The following is an 18617-nucleotide window of genomic DNA, read 5'->3' as shown; positions in this document are numbered from 1 at the left end:
CAGGCTGAAAGCGTCATTCTTGAGGAGCTGTTTAAAAAGGGACGCCCTCTCTTTGTGGTCTGATTCATTGAAGGGCCATTGTCCCCCCTCTTTCACTTCCACTCACAATGGTGGGGACCATTTGAAAAACAACAGTAGATTAACTGCACTGCCAGTGTATTAAAGTCTGAAGAATGGCCCCTCTGAGGCATAGATCAATGTCATTCACTCTTTTGCATACACAGGGGCAGCGCCTCGGCCCCAGAGAGGTGCAGGTTACTGGCCGCGCTCCCCTTTCAATGAGTCACATTAGAATGAAACTTTGAAAATGTGTCTTAATGTGGCAGAGGCATTTCTTTCTTTCTTTCTTGCGTTCTTGCTTTCTTTAAATAGAGGCTTTTTGTTCATTCAAAATATCTCTGAAATGTCACATGCAGATTTTGACAAAACACACACATTTTCTAAGATTCCAGTTACTTTTGCCATCATAAATTTTAAATGAACTATTAAAGGGATAGACTATGGCAAATGTTTAACCCTTTTTTTGTAGTTTATTTTGTTTTTTCCCTGACTGTTCATTTATATCAGTTGCAGAACCACTGCATTTTAATCACGATCCGAACAAACATGCTACATGTATAGCATGATCAGTTTTTAATGCAAATTACATTGTATAATTTCAAAATTTAAACCAAAAACAAATTGGTTTGAGCTTAGCTTTGTGATATCATGCTACATAAAACATATCTGCATGAAACAAAAACAGCCAACAGGCTATATGGCATGAAAATTCACTCTCTGACAGCAGGTGGCGCTTATGGACAAACAGCCATACAGCGTTTCTGTATTTACTGCTGTAAACAACAGTGCTGTGCTTTTAAATACTTAGCATATTTAATATTTAGCATTTTTATCCTATATTTTGCTCATCGTGAACAGTGATTTTGCTCTGTCTGCTACAGTATTTTCTCCACTTTCACTTTTCCAACGCTGTGTATGTTGCTTAGCCACTTGTACCGGTATACCGTTTTTTTGTTTTTTTTTTAAAATTTATTTATACCGTGTGCATAATTCAGACTGGTTGAACATTCAAACCAGTATATCGTCTAGTTAAAATGCCTAGTTATTTTAGTTTGATATACTACTATAGTCATTACAATATTTTCATTTTTAAACGTAAAGTTTTATTAATTTAATATTACAGTTTTTAGGTTTTAGTTTTTAGTTTTAGTTATTTTAGTACTAAATGAAAAAGAGACATGTTACCTTAAACTTGGTGAAATACAATAATGATTTTTTTTTTTAAATGGCTTTTATTTCATTTAACAGTTTCATTTTTTTTTCTGGTAATCAAGTAGAATACATTTCTATTAACCATTTTTCATTAAAGGCACGATATGTAAGATTTTTTTTTTTTAATTAAAATATCCAAAAACCACTAGAATAGTGTTACATATCCCAAATGTTTCAAAAAAATGTATAAATCCAGAGAAAAAGCCATTTTAACTAGTGTAACGGACTGTGTCATTGCGTAGCCTGCCAATGACATCAAACAAATTTGATTTTATTTTGTAGAAAGCATGGAAACACTAAAGACACTTTGTCTGTTACATGTTGTATTAGACAGGTGACGAACACCCAGAGTAGCATTATAACAGAACTTTCAACACACTCAAATGTATCTAGTATAATAAAACAGTGCTGTTATACCCCACATACGCATGACCGGAAGGAGCAGAAGCGGTCGAATGTGGCATAATAAAAGCCATGTGTTGCTTCCACGGCTTTCAGCCCCACTCTGCTTCATACTACAGTGACGTTAATAAAACGTTAGTACAGTGGTCTCAAACTCAATTCTTGGAGGGTCACAGTTCTGCACAGTTAAGACCTGATAGAGCTAATCAAGGTCTTCAGGATTACTAGAAACTTCCAAGCAGGTGTGATTTCGAGCTGGTTGGAGCTAAATTCTGCAGAGCTGTGGACCTCCAGGAATTGAGTTTGAAACCACTGCTTTAGTATATTAGCTCATCCATGAACATGAATCCTTGCCGAGTCCTGTCGGATTGCATCGACTGTGGGGATGACGATGACAACTCCTATGATTCCAAACTCAGTCACGGCGTCATCAAACTACACCTTTGTTTCGTTGTTTGTTTTGAATATGCACTCTCTAGCTGCAAAAATTACATATTGCACCTTTAAATTGACATGAAATTAATATTCAGCTTAGTGGTATTGGCCAGAATTTCAGTGCACTTATTTTTATTTTTAATATTTCAGGTTTGGTTTAGCAATCGTCGAGCGAGGTGGCGTAAACAAGCTGGAGCTAATCAACTGGCGGCATTTAACCACCTGTTACCTGGAGGGTTTCCACCCACAGGCATGCCCACTTTACCAACATACCAGCTTCCTGAGTCCACCTATCCTTCAACAACATTACCACAAGGTAAGCTAACCCACGTTTCTGTGAAAAATTTGACTCTTTATTTGTTTAATACTCAACAAACACATCTCATAAATGACTCCCAATAAACAAATGCTCCCATGATGCATTTCAAGAATATTTTCTGACATAATTAAACATGCTGTTCTTCCCAGACGGCAGTGGTACGGTGCATCGGCCCCAGCCGTTGCCCCCCTCCACCATGCATCAGGGCGGGCTCTCGAGCGACAGCAGCTCCGCCTACGGCCTCTCGTCCAACCGCCACAGTTTCTCCAGCTACACCGACACCTTCATGAGCCAGTCAGCGAGCAGTAATCACATGAATCCCGTGAGCAATGGACTATCTCCACAGGTCAGTAAGGGTCACTGGCCACAGTGTTTAAATACTCCTCTCTATAGCCACATGTCAAGGAGTCTTTCAAGTGGAATTACGAGACCTCTCTGAAGATAAAACAGCATATTCTTTGTGCGCTGCTGTGTACGTTCGGTGATTAGATGCGTCTCATGTGTACAGAACAGACATGTTTTGGAGAAATCATCACCCTTGTGCTCGTGAACTGTTTATAAGATAATGTTTTCTAATTAATATTCCTTTGTTTTACTCACTCCACTAATTAAAATTAAGATTTAATTGTTTGATTCTAAGAAAATTAGTTTTGAGACAATACATGATACCCTAAAGAGAAGAAATCCCATATGCAGAGAGCTGCTAGCACTGCGCCTCGTTTAGAAAAGAGCGTAATCTCACTAAACTAATGAATCTGTATGTTTAATTGTCTAGAAGTAATTTTCAAGCATTAATAGACATTTTAATAAGTCAGGATGTTTTAATTAACTAGAACGGAGCAAAACAGTATTATCTTGTGTGGCTTTGATACATCCTGTTTGAATTTTGTTTTATTGAAATTACATCACAGGTTGTGTCTTTGTGTTTCTGTGCAACTATTCTTGTTATAGACGTTATATAGCATTCTTGAAAAATGGAGAGGAACAAATAGGGCTCTTTGCTTATGGTTGATTCTTAAAAGCAAAATAAAAGGAAAATGGCTGCTATTGATGCACATCATTGGTAAAGAGTGTATTACAAGCAATTACTCACTATTAGTGAGCAGTTTTGCCCAATATAACCAAGAAGATCTGACTAACAGGCAGAAAATAAGATTGAAATGGTGCGTAAGGAGTTGAAAATGAAATTCAATACTGCGTTTGTCCACAATTACCCCCTTGTTCACACGTTTTATGACCACTTTCCCCCCCTCGCCAAATATTTCTCAAAGCAGATTGGAAACTGGTATTACTATTTTTTTTTCGAGAGGAAAGAATTAGGGATTTGATGACAAAAAAGAGATTTTCCCTTGTACGGCGGAGTTGGGGGATAACATAAGCGTTTCTCAGCATGTTTGATTGTTAATCGTAGTGGAGGGGCTTTAAGTACTAATGCTTTCGCTGCAAACCTGCATAAATAACTGAACATGGTTTGAGCATTTTTATGCTATTTTGAGGTAGTCTAGATGTTTTACACTTTATTTTATTTTATTATTTTATTTTATTTTATTTTATTTTACTAAAGCAGCATGTCAACAAGATTAATATTAGTCAAATTATGGTACACTGATTTCTCAGTGAATTTTCTGTTTTTAAAGAGGACAAATTATTGAAATTAAATTATTAAAATTAAACATATTTTTTATCAAGGATTAATTTTTTTTTCCTCATAGGTTTTGTATGAAACCCCCACTAAAATGAAGATGGTTCACCCTCCATCCGACCCCTCCTCAGCCCCCTAACCCCCAGTCCAGCCCCTCTCGCCCATCTCCACATGTCACATGTGGCTATTCCATCAGGCCCTTATTGTAGGAAAAATTAATGTTCTCTTTGACAGGAGTATCATAGTTCAACCCCAGCATCACACTGTGCCTCAATGTCCATGAAAGGGCCGCCAGTGGCCCACAAGGCCAAACCCCCCCATTCTTCTCAGCTACAGGGAGTCCACATGGCAGTCCTTTACAAGCTTGTTTTTGTACATCACAATTTTCTCCATCATTTGTCTAATCTATTGTCTTTCTTTACTCTCTAGTAATTTATTTTAACACATTAATTTTGTCTTGAATGAAGACAGCTAATGCAAATCTATGCAAATAAGTGTGTGCGTGCAAGATTCTGTAGAGCCTTATGTGTTTGTTTTTCTAATGCTTGTTAAATAGTAGAGGACTGTGGGATTGCACAGAGAGCTTTTTGTTTGGTTTATTTGCTTGGGAAATCTTATCAGCCATTTTTAAAAGCTTTATAGCCTAAAGTTGTTGTCATAGAAGTGTAATGGGCTTCTCTCACTTGTCTGGACAAACCTTTCTTTGACACTGGTGACACTTGAATTTTCACTGCTTCTTTGTGGCACATCTAACTGACAGTTTCAAAATAATCCTGCTTATTGTTTTCCATTTATGAAACATTTGTGTTTACCCTTGTCTCCTTCTGACTTGTGAAGTTTGGCTATTTCTCAACAGTGGATAGTTTCTGTTTTTTCACCACACTTCAACTGTTCAACGTCATTGATTTTTTGGTCATGTTCTTTCTTGTTTTCGGTTAAAAAGAAATTAAGGTTTTTGAAGAAAACATTCCAGGATTTTTTCTCCATATAGTGGACTTCAATGGGGATCAATGGGTTGAAGGTCCAAATTGCAGTTTCAATGCAGGTTCAAAGGGCTCTACACAATCCCAGCTGAGGAATACGAGTCTTGTCTAGTGATATGGTCAATATTTTTGTAAAAAAAAAAAAAAAAAAAAAAAAATTGATATACTTTTAAACCACAAATGCTTGTCTTGCACTAGCTCTGCAATACGCGTCTTCACGCATTATGTAATCACGTTGGAAAAGTCACGGGGGACATCGGCAGAAGTACTGACTCAGAGTTTACAAAGCAAACATGCAAAGAAAGTAATACGCCCTTACAAAAAAACGTAAAACAACGATGTTGGACGATTAGAGCCCTGTGATTTCCGAGATATGGAAAACACGGATGGAATCCCAGAATCCAATCATAAAACGTGAATTTACAGTTTAACGCAGATTGTCACTGAATTTGTCAAAAGGAAGAATTAATCAAAATATGTAATTACACTTAATATGAATTAGTATATGCGATGTGGACTAGTATCTGTAAATATTAAGCTGCAAAAAGATTATTTAAACATGAATCCTGCATGTTCTGTGTTTCTCTGTATGAATGTATAGTGCAGACGCACAGTTTCCTATATTGAAACATCTGTTGTCTCACTAAATGAGGACATGAATACATGGACAACATCTCCAGAGCTGGTCTGAGAGACACCTTATGAGCATTTTACAGTTTCATTTGAGTACAATTTATTGTTAGTTTCCGGCCGCAGCTGTATCCCTTTTTGCCACAACCAGCGTCATTTCATATACACATACAGAAAGTTACAAATATTCATGGCAACCTGTCAACCTGTCAAAAGTTCGGGTTAACTTGAAGACTTTCTAATCGAACTGAAAGCATTATTCTAGGCTATTTGCTGCCGTTTTCAAAGCACAATGCAAAAACATGACATTTCATTCACTGATGCTCTAAGAGCTAAACCTGGCGGGAGCGTGCATACTTACTTGCCGGCAACCAGCCAAAATAAAAGCTTGCTAATTTAGGTTTGAAAATGATGAAATTCACATTCACAAAAAGCAAATATTATCATTTTATTTTTAAGTTTACTATAAAATAATTGTATTGTTATTTAATATTCCCTTTTTATTTTAAAACATAATAGTATTACCACATTTTATTATTTTATTTAAAAAAAATAACTAACTAAATAAAGTCCAATGATATTATTATCACTATTATTATTTTTTTTATTATTTTTATTATTATTATTATTTTTTAGAGTTATATTTAAGGGGTCACACTATGTGCAGTGTGAGGACCAAACCAAATCTCCATCTACTCTGAGAGCCAGGCTAAAAAAGTGCACTCCTGACTATTATGTATTACTATTATATTATGTATTACTATTATAATTTTGACTATTATAATACTACTACTACTGTTGATGCATAAAAATTAAATATTAATATAAAAATATTAATATAAAAATGAAATATTAATAAAACTATTTGTTTAACAAATAATCACACAGTATTTCTTTCATGTTTGAATGTTAATAGTAATCCCCTTTACCTGCCAGAAAAATTAAATTTGTTTCATTTTCGTTTATTCAAAGATAAATTAAATTAATGTTTTATGCCTTTAAAAAATGTAAATACACAACACAGAATTTCTGAAGGGGAAAAATTCATAAGGCTGTTTAAAGTATAAATAAAAGTTGTTTTATGCATTCAAATGATTAGACATGCTGAAACAGAATTTAGTAACAATAAAACATAAGATGAGGAAAAAAAAGAAAACATTTACATTTTTATTAAACCTTTAATAAACTGGTATTAAATTGTGTTCATTTCATGATTTTAATTAAGCAGACATGCTTTTTGATTAAATGGTTTCATTTAACCATTAAAAAGGAGTCTAGAAAAATGAAAGTGGGGAAAAAAAAATGGAATCCAGAAAAATGAAAACTAAAAAAACAGAATTTGGAAAAAAAATAAAATGGAATTTGGGAAAAACTAAAACTGATTCCATAGAGAAAATTAGATTTTTGCTTTACCCTACCTTTTTGAATCAAAGTACCCAGACGAAGAACTAACCACATGTGACCTTTTCAACTTGATTACGTGAAGTCGCAAACGCTAGTGCAAGACAAGCATTTGTGGTTAAAAAGTATATACATTTTAATTTCTTTTAGAAAATGACTGATCATTTCACTACAAGGCCCTGTTTCTGTGGCTGGGATCGTGTAGAGCCTTTTGAAGCTGCACTGAAACTGCAATTTGGACTTTCAACCTGCTGATCCCCATTGAAGTCTATTATATGGAGAAAAATCCTCAAAAACCTTCAAAAAAGAAAAACATGAACATCTTGAATGACATGGGGGTGAGTAAATGATCAGGAAATTTTAACTCAAATTTTAGCCGTTGTATTGCGATATACATGAAAATCTAGTACATCGCTGGAATGGCTTGGCTTTTAGTTTAGGAAAATGTGAGAAAGATGTGCTCATTTTCAGTTGGGCATTTGTCAGATTGTGTGGATGGACTGCTTTGCAGTTTCTATGGAGTGGAGAAAACTTGTGGGTTTCAGTAAATGTGCTGTGATGGCGGTGTGCCAGAACGAAATGCAACCCTGCTGGGTTCACAACACCAACAGGTGCACAAGCCTCTCTCACTCTTCTCATGTGCCAGCAGAAGCAGAGCGCTTTCTCACCGCACCTCTGGAAAACACATTAAACAGCACTGCAGCTTAGTTGGGATGAAAATTATGCAATGCCAGGCCTAATCTCCATTAAGCCCACTTTTGGACCGGGTCAGAGCTATGGACAGATTTCTATGGCCTTGACTGCATGTCTTTTCAGTGTTTCATCCGCTGCTGGACATTGAGAACAGTCCAAACATCAGACATGTGGAGAAGGAATGAATGCGGTAATAAAGCCGTAGGCTGCTTTACTACTACAGTCACTCCTCCTCCTCCAACAGATGCTTTGTGCAGGTGGCTGATTGGGTTTTGCAGTGTGAGACGTTCGGCTATGGCTGTCTGATATGTGCAGTGTTTTTGTTGCTAGTTGTTGTAACCCGAGAAGAAAACAACACAAACCCCGTTTTAATGAACAGGTTTTACTAAAACCAACCATTCAGTATAATCAGTCATGCTTTTTGTTTCGGGCCCCGTAGCAACAACGCCACCCCTCAAGGCACTCGAGTCATCTAGTAAAGCTTCCAGTGCCGGTATTAATGAGCATTACTGCAATTTCACTCTGCAACATTAGTGTCAGCTTGATTGGGCCGTAACGGGTAGTTATTGTGCATGAGTGCAATATTAACAAAATGATTAAAACTATTTTGTTATTTTAGTCACTTCTTTTTATTCAATACAAGATTTTTAGATTTATAAAACATTTTATTACAATACATTTATAGTTATTCTTACATTTTGTATTTACTCGTTTAGATTTTTGTATGTAGTTTATATTTATTCTCTTAAAATATTTTTTAGTATTTATATTTATATTTATTTATTGTCTTAGATGATTTTTATATTTATTGACACTGATACTCTTTTAGGAGACGTTTATATTTATTTTCATGTATTCTAATTTTTTTTTATTATCTAAGGAGACTTTTATATGTATTTTCATTTCTAATTATATTTATATGTTGTCTTAGTTTATTTTTATAATTATTAACATTTATATTTTATTATAACAATATATGTATATATTCTTATGTTTATATTTATTTTATATTTATTCTCTTAAAAGATTTTGATATTTATTAATGTTTATATTTACTTATTTTTATTTACTGCCTTAAATGATATTTATATTCATTGACATTTATATTTTAATAATAATACAATACAATAATAATAATTATAATTATTCTTACATTTTATATTTACCCTTTTTTATATTTATTTGTTATCTTAGTTTATTTTTATAATTATTAACATTTATATTGTATCATAACAATACATGTAGCCTTTATTTATTCTTACATTTTATATTTACTCTTTTAGAAGATTTTTGTTTATTTTATATTTATTCTCTTAAAAGATTTTGACATTTATTAATATTTATATTGGTTTTTTATTTATTGTCTCAGATGATTTTTACATTTTATTGACATTTATATTCGATTCTAACAATATATGTATATTTATTTTCATTTATAATTTTTGATTTTATTTATTGTTACAGGAGACTTTTATATATGTTTTCATTTATAATTATTTATTTATTGTCTTAGTGTATCTTTATTATTATCAACATTTATTATAACAATACATGTATGTTTTTTCTTACATTGTATATTTACTCTTTTAGAAGATTTTTCTATTTATTGAAATGTATATTTTATTATAACAATCTTATTTATTCTTACATTTTATTTACTCTTTTAGGAGACTTTTATATTAATTTTTGTTGTCTTAGTTTATTTTTATAATTATTACCATTTATATTTTATTATAACAATACATGTATATTTATTCTTACATTTTATACTCTTTTAAAATACTTTTATATTCATTTCCGTTTATATTTATTTTTTATTTCTTAACGTTTATATCTTATTATAATAATACATTTATACATACTGCATTTTATATTTACTTTTTTGTGTATTTTAATTTATATTTTTTTCTGTATTTATTCCCATGAATAAAATTGATCTTCCTTAACATTTATATTTTATCATAATACATTTATGTTTATTCATACTTTTTATATTTATTCTCATTTTTTTTTACATATTCAATAATATTATTTATTTTTTATTTTAGAGGGAAATTTCATCCAAAAGAACTAAAACTGTTAAATTAAACCATATACATGATATATCCCAACTGTATAAGACAGTACCAAAACAGAAATATATTGTAAACATTTATTTTAAAAATATTTTGCACATTAATATACAAAATATATTTATATATCAAATGAGTATTCAGAACATTTTTTTTTTAAAAATCAATCCTCTATGAAACAAATGCATCCACACACTTGTAAGAGAAGTGAAAGAAAAATGGCAAATGTATCATTTTGTGTGTGTGTATGTGTGCCCCACTCCATTGCAGTTGGAAGATTTGTGTTTTGGAATGAAGGAACTTTGGCTAGCATTTGATGTTAGGAAGGGAGAGCGAATAGGCTGGGTTTCAGCACTGGGGGATCAGAGGCAGAGCAGTGCTCACCAGCACTCCCTTTGATCCGTATCCCCAGGCCTCCCTGCCTGAGCCACGCGCAAAACTCAGGCCTCACCAGTGATTCCTGACAACTGTCTGCTAGAGATAAGGGAGGGGGGACTCCAACCTCTCTCCTCTCCTCCATTAGCACAGCAGCCACTTTAAACTGGATGAATTATATTTAAGAAGCCTGCACAGGGGTTGCCAAAAAAGAAAAAAAATATATGAGAGACAGAGAGAGAGAGGGGGTGAGAAAGAGAAGAGAAGATGATTGAGTTTTGGTTCACTCCTTTTCCCTTCTCTTTTGCAGATTTTTGACAAGACATTGTGCACCTGAATGTCAATGAGTGAATCTGTGCGCAGCGTCTGCTATTATTACCAGCGCGGTATTAAGCCGCTCGCCGGGCACGGTGTCAGCTGGCACGTGTCGCCATCGACAAATCAAAAGACTAAATAAACGCATATTTACATCACCCCCGTGCTCCGAGAGCAGAGGAGAAATACTTGTTAATTAGAACCCGTCTTAAATACAGATGCTGTTTCAATTTGGCAAGAGTTAAAAAGTAAGAGGCTTTAAAAAAAAAAAAAAAAAAAAGATGAGACCTGCTCAGAAGCTGCCAAGAAAATCAGGGGAATTTAAATCATATCCACTGGCAGAATGTTTTCTGCATGAATTTATTTGGTTTCTCTCTCTCTCTTCCTATCTTTTTTCCTCCTCTCTAGCGCAAGCTGAGAGAAATTGAAGTCTTGTGCGCGTTAATGAAACATAGTAGGTTTCTCAGGTCACTCAAATACATATGTAAATTCACATTCAACATCTCCAATGGCTCTGGATTGAAAATAGAGGGTTTGTCGTATAACCACGAGTGGAATAAGAAAAATATTGAGAATGATTTAATTATGATCTCCACTGCATCAGCAGTACACACAGAGCATTTCAATATTTTGAGAGAAGCAATGACCTGAATCAGGGTCAATTTTTATGGAAATGAGGCTGTAATATTTGTTGTTTTTGTCTATTTTTTTATTCATGAAAATGAGAGTCCAAATGTTCTCATTTCTCAGCCTTTCTCTTTTCTTTCTACTCTTTCTGTTTTTTATTTACAGCATTTCTGATCTGTTTCACTCTCTCTTCACTTCTTATTCTCCTATAAAGGGCTGCGGCAGACAATAAAAGCACAATTTAAATTCAGGGGTGTTTGTGTGTGAAAGTGAGCTGTTGCATCCTGATAAATAAGGGATATATGAGAATGTGATTTACATTTATCCGGCAGAGGCAGCCCAGGAGATGAGGATTTAAGCGAGACCAGTACACTCTGCATTGTGGCTGAAATGCTGGAGAATTAACTGTTAGATTGAAAATACTATTAGCTATTAATATTACCTCAGCATTTACAATACCTTAAAAACCTGATTGCATGTATTCATGCTTATTGTATATTTTATGGATTCCATAAGCTTATGTTATTATGATGAATGAGGCAGTCCGTAAATATTTATTTAAAGCACTAAAAGTGCTTGAACAATATGAACATATTTCTACAGCTATTATTTTCATAAAGCATTACTGAAGTATATTATTCTGTTTGCTTTGATTAGTAGTGGTTACATGTTTTCAAACAAGGAGCTGCTGGCAAGAGAATATTGTTGTGTATCTGACCATAGACTGAGAGCTTCATTCATGAATATATCATGAGCAGGCCAGGATTACATTTATAGATTTTTTTTTATTTAATGTTGTGTGTGTGGATGGATTTAAACATGATAAAATTAGCTAAAATATTTTATAAATAGATTTATTTTTTAAATTGATGGCTGTCTTTAAAAATATTTCTGAGGTGATTTTCTGTGTGATCATGGGTTTCATCAAACATACATCCTGTATTTTATTTTATTTTATTTTATTTTATTAAATATAGCTATTATGACAGCTTTCTACTGTTTTACAGTATGGATTATGCTATTTGTTCCTTTAATTCTGAATAAATATAAATTCAGAGTAAGTACATAATAATTGATTGAACTGAGCATTTTATTTTATTTTAGAATATAGCTATTATGACAGCTTTCTACTGTTTTACAGTATAGATTATGCAGTTCATTTATTTTACTCTGAATACATATAAATGCAGAGTAAATATGTATTAATTGACTGAATTAAGTATTATTTTATTTTATTGTTAAATGAGCCATTATGACACCTTTTTTGCTGTTTTACAGTACAGATTATGCTATTCATTCATTTTATTCTGAATACATATAATTTCATATAAATATGTATTAATTGACTGAATTGAGATTTTATTTTATTTTATTTTATTTAAATTTAAATTTAAATATTATGACAGCTTTCTATGTTTTACAGTATAGATAATGATATTCATCTAATTCTGAATAAATATAAATGCAGAGTAAATATGTATTAATTGATTAAATTGAGCATTTTATTATTTTTTTTTATTTATTTTAAAATATAGCTATTATGACAGCTTTCTGCTGTTTTACAATATGGATTATGCTATTCATTCATTTTATTCTGAATATATATAAATCCAGAGTAAATTCTATGCATTAATTGATTGAATTGAGTATATTTATTTATTTAATTTAATTTTATTTTATTTTAAAATATAACTATTATGACCGCTTTCTACAGTTTTACATATAGATTATGGTATTCATTTATTTTATTCTAAAAACATATAAATTCAATGTAAATATGTATTAATTGACTGGACTGAGATTTTATTTTAACTTATTTAATTTTAAAATATAGTTATTATGACAGCTTTCTATGTTTTACAGTATAGATGATGTTCATTCATTTAACTCTGAATAAATATAAATGCTGAATAAATACGTAATAATTGATTGAATTGAGCATTTTTTTTATTTTATTTTATTTTAAAACATAGCTATTATGATGGCTTTCTGCTGTTTTACAGTATGGACTATGCTATTCATTTATTTTATTCTGAAAATATATATAAATTCAGAGTAAATTCTATGCATTAATTGACTAAATTGAGGATTATTTCATTTATTATTTCATATATTTAATATTTAGAAATATTTACGTAGATGATGTGCACAATGTTTTGGTTTATTATTTTATTTTAAATTGTAGCTTTTATGACTGCTTTCTACAGTTTTACATATAGATTATGCTATTCATTGACTTTATTCTGAATATATATATTTTATTTCATTTTATTTCATTTTATTTCATTTTATTTTATTTCATTTTATTTTAGTTTTTATTTTATTTTTTCTCAGCTGTGGTATCAGGATACAGTAAGTGTGCAGGGTCAGTGGGTATGAACAGAGAAACTTCCAACAATTATGAACCTGCTCAAAGCATCATGGGTTGGGGGGGTTGGGGGGGTTGGGGGGTTGTTGGTGGTCGGCTTTGCGCACATGCTTCCTGTTAGTTCCAGATGCCAGTCTGACAGGTGTGAAGTTATGATTAATACTACAGCCTCGCAAAACTACAACTGCCAATCACCCTGCCTGCCCCCTCCGCAGTTTATGACGGACTTTTGTAAGCTTGTCTCATTGTTTTGGATTTTGTATGTAAAGCTACAATAGTTTTCCAGTTTCTGTGATGTGGTTTTACAACATCTCTGAGGTTTTCCACCTCCGTATCCTTCCCCTCCCCCTCGTTCACGCTCGCTCGCCGTCCTCAGCGATGGAGTCCCCAGCTGGCTGACACTAACTGCCCCGCTCTCTCCTCTCAGACTCCAGCTGAGAGCTATTTCACTATTTATTTACATGTAATTATCCCTATGAGGTGCAGATATTAACACTGTCAAGAACAATTTGACTTGACATTCTTCACTAGGCCTGCTCCCTGCTGTTTTTAGCAAACAAACACCCCCTCCTCCCGCCTCCTACGCCAACTCTCCACCTTGCATTATTCTTGGACGGCGTTAGCTGCTGCCGAGCCGCTCCTTGTGAAATCATTTAAAGCAGACGCTTAATTTGGCAGAAGCGGAGGCGGCGGCAGCGCGAGCCGTGAAAAGACCGGCGGGTGGGATGAGAGGTCAGAGGGGGATGTTTTTTCCTTGTGACTGAATCTATCTCACACATCCGCAAACACTGAATAAAATAATCAGATTGCACCTCACACTTTTTCCTGTATCAGCTCAATAGGATGCATTAACCTTTGGTTAACTCCAGGCCTTGTAGTACTTTGGGACATTTAGGGTCCAGCGGTACTGAAAAGACTTGTCTGTATCACACTAAAGCAGACTAGTACTGATTGTAATGCAAGATATTTCAAGAAAAATGTTTTAATTAGCAATTTTTGGGGATAAAAACAAAGTCCTGAAGCCTATTGTGACACTGGGCAGAGAAGGCTTTATGTATATAGATTAAAAAGAAGACAGATTTATTAATTAATTAATTTATTTATTCATTCATTCATTCATTCATTCATTCATTCTAGATTCAAATAAATACTGATAAAAAGCTATTTTTGTATTTTTATATTTATTGTGAAATATTTATTTTTGTATTTAATTTTTTTATTTATAATTTATAAGTTCCAAATAAATTCTAATAAATCCTAAATAAATAGGTCATGTTCACTAAAAATAGCTTTAAGCAATTTTATGTTTTAAGCAGAATGTTTTAAGCAGTTTTAACCAATTTTTTATATATGTGCTCTGTATTATGCAATAATATAATATACAGAGTTAACACATTTGAAATATGTACAATTTTGCAGAGGTAAAATGGGTTAAAGGTGTAAATACTACTTTCTCATTTGTAGCAGACTGTATAATCCTATAAATATTTAATATTTAGAACTATTTACGTAGATGATGTGCACACTTATAAAAATGTTTTTTTTATTATTTTTTATTTGATTTTATTCATTATTTTATTTTATTTTATTTTATTATTTTATTGTGTTTTGTTTTAAATAGAGGTCAGAGTAAATATCATGAGCAGGCTAGGATTAAATTTATAAATTTTGTATTTGATGTTGTGTGTGTGGATGTATATAAACATGGTAAAATTAGCTAAAATATTTTATAAACTTTTATAAACTTTTAATAAAAGTAAACTTTTTTTTTTTTTTTACAGCTGTCTTTAAAAATCTTTCTAGAAAATATTTTTTAGAATATACCTATTATGACAGCTTTCTACAGTATAGATTATGCTATTCATTCATTTTATTTTGAATAAATGTAAATGCAGAGTAAATATGTATTAATTTGACTGAAATTAGCATTTTTTAAAATTTATTTTATTTTATTTTATTTTAAATAGGATTTGATGTTGTATGTGTGGATGGATTTTAACATGGTAAAATTTGCTGAAATATTTTAAAAGCAGTTTTTTTGATGGCTGTCTCTAGAAATCTTTCTAGAAACTTGTTAAAGATATTTGTTAAAATATAGCTATTATGACAGTATTCATTAATTTTATTCTGAATAAATGTAAATGCAGAGTAAATATGTATTAACTGACTGAATTGAGTATTTTATTTTATTTTAATTTATTTTATTTTATTTTATTTTTTTTTAATTTTTTTTATTATATTATATTACTTTCTTATAAAACAAACTCCATCCAATTTTTGTTTTATTTGCATTAATTATATATGTTCTTGTGAACTTGGTTTCCATAAAAATATTAAGCAGCACAAAACTGATTTTTCTTGATCAACAAATTAGCTAATTATAATGATTTCTTGAATAATCTTACTGAAAAACAAACAAACAACAAAAAAAAAAAACGTACAGATCTTACTCTAACTCTTTAACGATAATATACAATAATGTGAATTTGGGGAGGGAGTAACTTGAAAGAATTTTTATTATTCACCATGTTTTTCACCTTTGTTTTATGTAACTTGATGTATTGACACAATGTCAGTGATTTTCGTCTTTCACTCAATACATTGATTCCCATCATACACTATCAGAGCCCTGGTTTACTACACAGGGTTAAAAGAGCCATATGCAGAATATTTCCTCCAGATAACATGTTGCGAGAAGTGACAGCTTGTCTGGTTGCACGCTAATCGCTCTCATCTGGGCCCAGCTTGTCAATGCCCACTTTCTGTCACTGTCAATCACATGCCTAATTTGAAACAATTAAAGACTCCCCAGCCGCCTCAGCCTCCTCCTCCAGCCTATATGACAGTCTGTGCCATCCCCTCTCACGCTCCCCCACCCTCTCGGTTTTTGGCGGACTCTTCTTTTCACTTTCAATTAATGTGCTGTGGCCAATTAGTGCAGTGACATCGAGCCAGGAGAGGAAATCATCTATGTCATCTGCTCCCTGCCACTAGGGGAGAGAGAGATCCCACGAAGGTCTCGCCGCAAACAGACGGGTCTTCTAATTACCCACCTCTGCCTCCAGCCGTGACAAAACCACTAATTGATTTTATGCAATAGTGTTTATTTAAAAAAAAAAATAGCCATTTTGTCTCTCGGGTGGGGGTCTTGTTTTGTCACCTTTCAAAGCGACTGCACTGAAGTCACAATGGTCTGATTCTGCAGTGCAAGTTCATGTACTGTATGCTTAATAGACTCATAGCTAATAATGGTGATGATGTATGGAAATTCATTTATATTGCATGATTAGCCCTTGCACTTCTTTATATTGAAGAATATCACAGAAGACAGAATTTTATGATTGTTAATATATATGAATGGTGTAATTTCTGGAACGGCAAATTGCAAAAGTTTGGGGTCAGTAAGATTTTAGAAAATAAATAAATAAAAATGTATATATATATATTCAGCAAGGGCACATTAAATTGATCAAAAGTGAAGGTAAAAGAAAAAAGGAAAAGAAAAAAAATGTAACATTGTTTCTATAAAAATATTATCAGCACAAATTAGAAAATAAACATATTTTCTTGATCAAAAAATCTACAAATCTTAATGATTTTTTCATGACACTGTTGTTATGTTTAAATGGTTATTTACTGTTTTTACTCAGTTTTTCATCATACATTTTTATTATTACTATTATTATTTAAATTATTTATATTTAATATATTTTATTTTATATGTTATTTTAATTATGCTTTATTATTCATATTTTCTTGTAAATTACTCTTGTTAAAATTCTGTATGATGTCACTTGTGGTGCAGAAAGACACTTTATTTATTAACACTTTATTTTACAGTTTACTGGTTTTACTCAGTTTTTCATCATAAATACAGCTTTGTTGAGGATAAGAGACTTAAAATCTTTCTAAAATATAATTAATTTAATTTTGAATGATAATGTACAATGGTTAATAATAATAATGTAATGTTATTTTTAATTACTATTATTATTGTTAATAATTTATATTTTATATATTTTATATTACTTTTTTATTATTTCTATTTTAAATTCTTGTTACAGTTCAGTATGTTGTTACTACGTAAACAGTTTAGCAATGTCACATTAAATTGACAAAACTACATTGCAGGTGCATTACATTATTTTTCATTTCTATTCATCAAAGCAATGATAACCTGAAAAATTGTAACATGGTGTTCATAAAAATATTAAGCAGCACAAAACTAAATTGTCTTGATCAACAAATTAGCAAACTGAAGACACTGAAGACTGGAGTTACATTAAAATGGTTATTTTAAATTGTAATAATATTAAAAATGTGTGTGTGTGTATATATATGTACACACACAATACATTTTAAAATACATATATACAATAAATTAATATATTTTATATGTAAAATATTTGTATATTCTTTTTATTATTTATATTTTAAATTCTTGTTACAATTCAGTATGTTGTTACTTGTGGTGACGAAATACACACTTTATTCTTAACTCTTTATTTTACAGTTTTAGTGTTTTTACTCATAAATCATAAATTAAAGATGAAAAAATCGTTTAACTTTTGAACGATATTGTACAGTGGTTTGAATCTGAGGAGGGAGTAACTTAAAAGTGTTTTATTATTAATAATAATAATGACAATAATATTGTTATTTTTATTTACTATTATTATTATTAATTATTTTATATATTTTAATATTTTTTTATATTTTAATTTCTTGTTACAGTTCTGCATGTTGTCACTTGTGGAAAAAATGACACACTTTATCTATAACTAATGAATATCACAGCATGAGTCATGATTGTGTTGCCCAAATCCGTGTGGAATTACATCACTCATCACGGCATTCTGGAACTACCACGCTCAAATGTCCACATTTCCATTTCTGTGTTTTCCTGATTGCTATCTTGCCTCCTGACATTGTTTGCTAGTTGATTCTGGCATTGTGGGTGTTGGGGTGTTTGAGGATTACGGATTCTCTCTGAAAAGCGACTTTCCGACAAAGAATGGCAGCGCTTCTTTAATTACGGCTGCATTGCATCAGATATTGCCCCTGAAATGTAATGCCGAAGTCG

At 31.9% G+C, this 18617-nt stretch overlaps 1 protein-coding gene across 3 annotated transcripts in view; it reads left to right on the top strand.

Annotated features, from left to right (window-relative positions):
- The window catches only part of pax7b (paired box 7b), an 80441-nt gene that overhangs the window by 43888 nt on the left and 17936 nt on the right, over positions 1 to 18617 (top strand). For all 3 annotated transcript variants that reach the window (XM_051097196.1, XM_051097195.1, XM_051097194.1), the window contains exons 6-7: positions 2260 to 2425; positions 2578 to 2774. In XM_051097196.1, coding sequence (XP_050953153.1) covers positions 2260 to 2425; positions 2578 to 2774 — 363 coding nt within the window. The remainder of the gene's footprint in view (positions 1 to 2259; positions 2426 to 2577; positions 2775 to 18617) is intronic.

Source organism: Labeo rohita, chromosome 23 (genome assembly GCF_022985175.1).
Source record: "Labeo rohita strain BAU-BD-2019 chromosome 23, IGBB_LRoh.1.0, whole genome shotgun sequence".
In the NCBI taxonomy this organism is placed as follows: domain Eukaryota; kingdom Metazoa; phylum Chordata; class Actinopteri; order Cypriniformes; family Cyprinidae; genus Labeo; species Labeo rohita.
The sequence above is the reverse complement of the archived record's forward strand: the minus strand, read 5'-3'. Positions and strand labels throughout refer to the sequence as shown.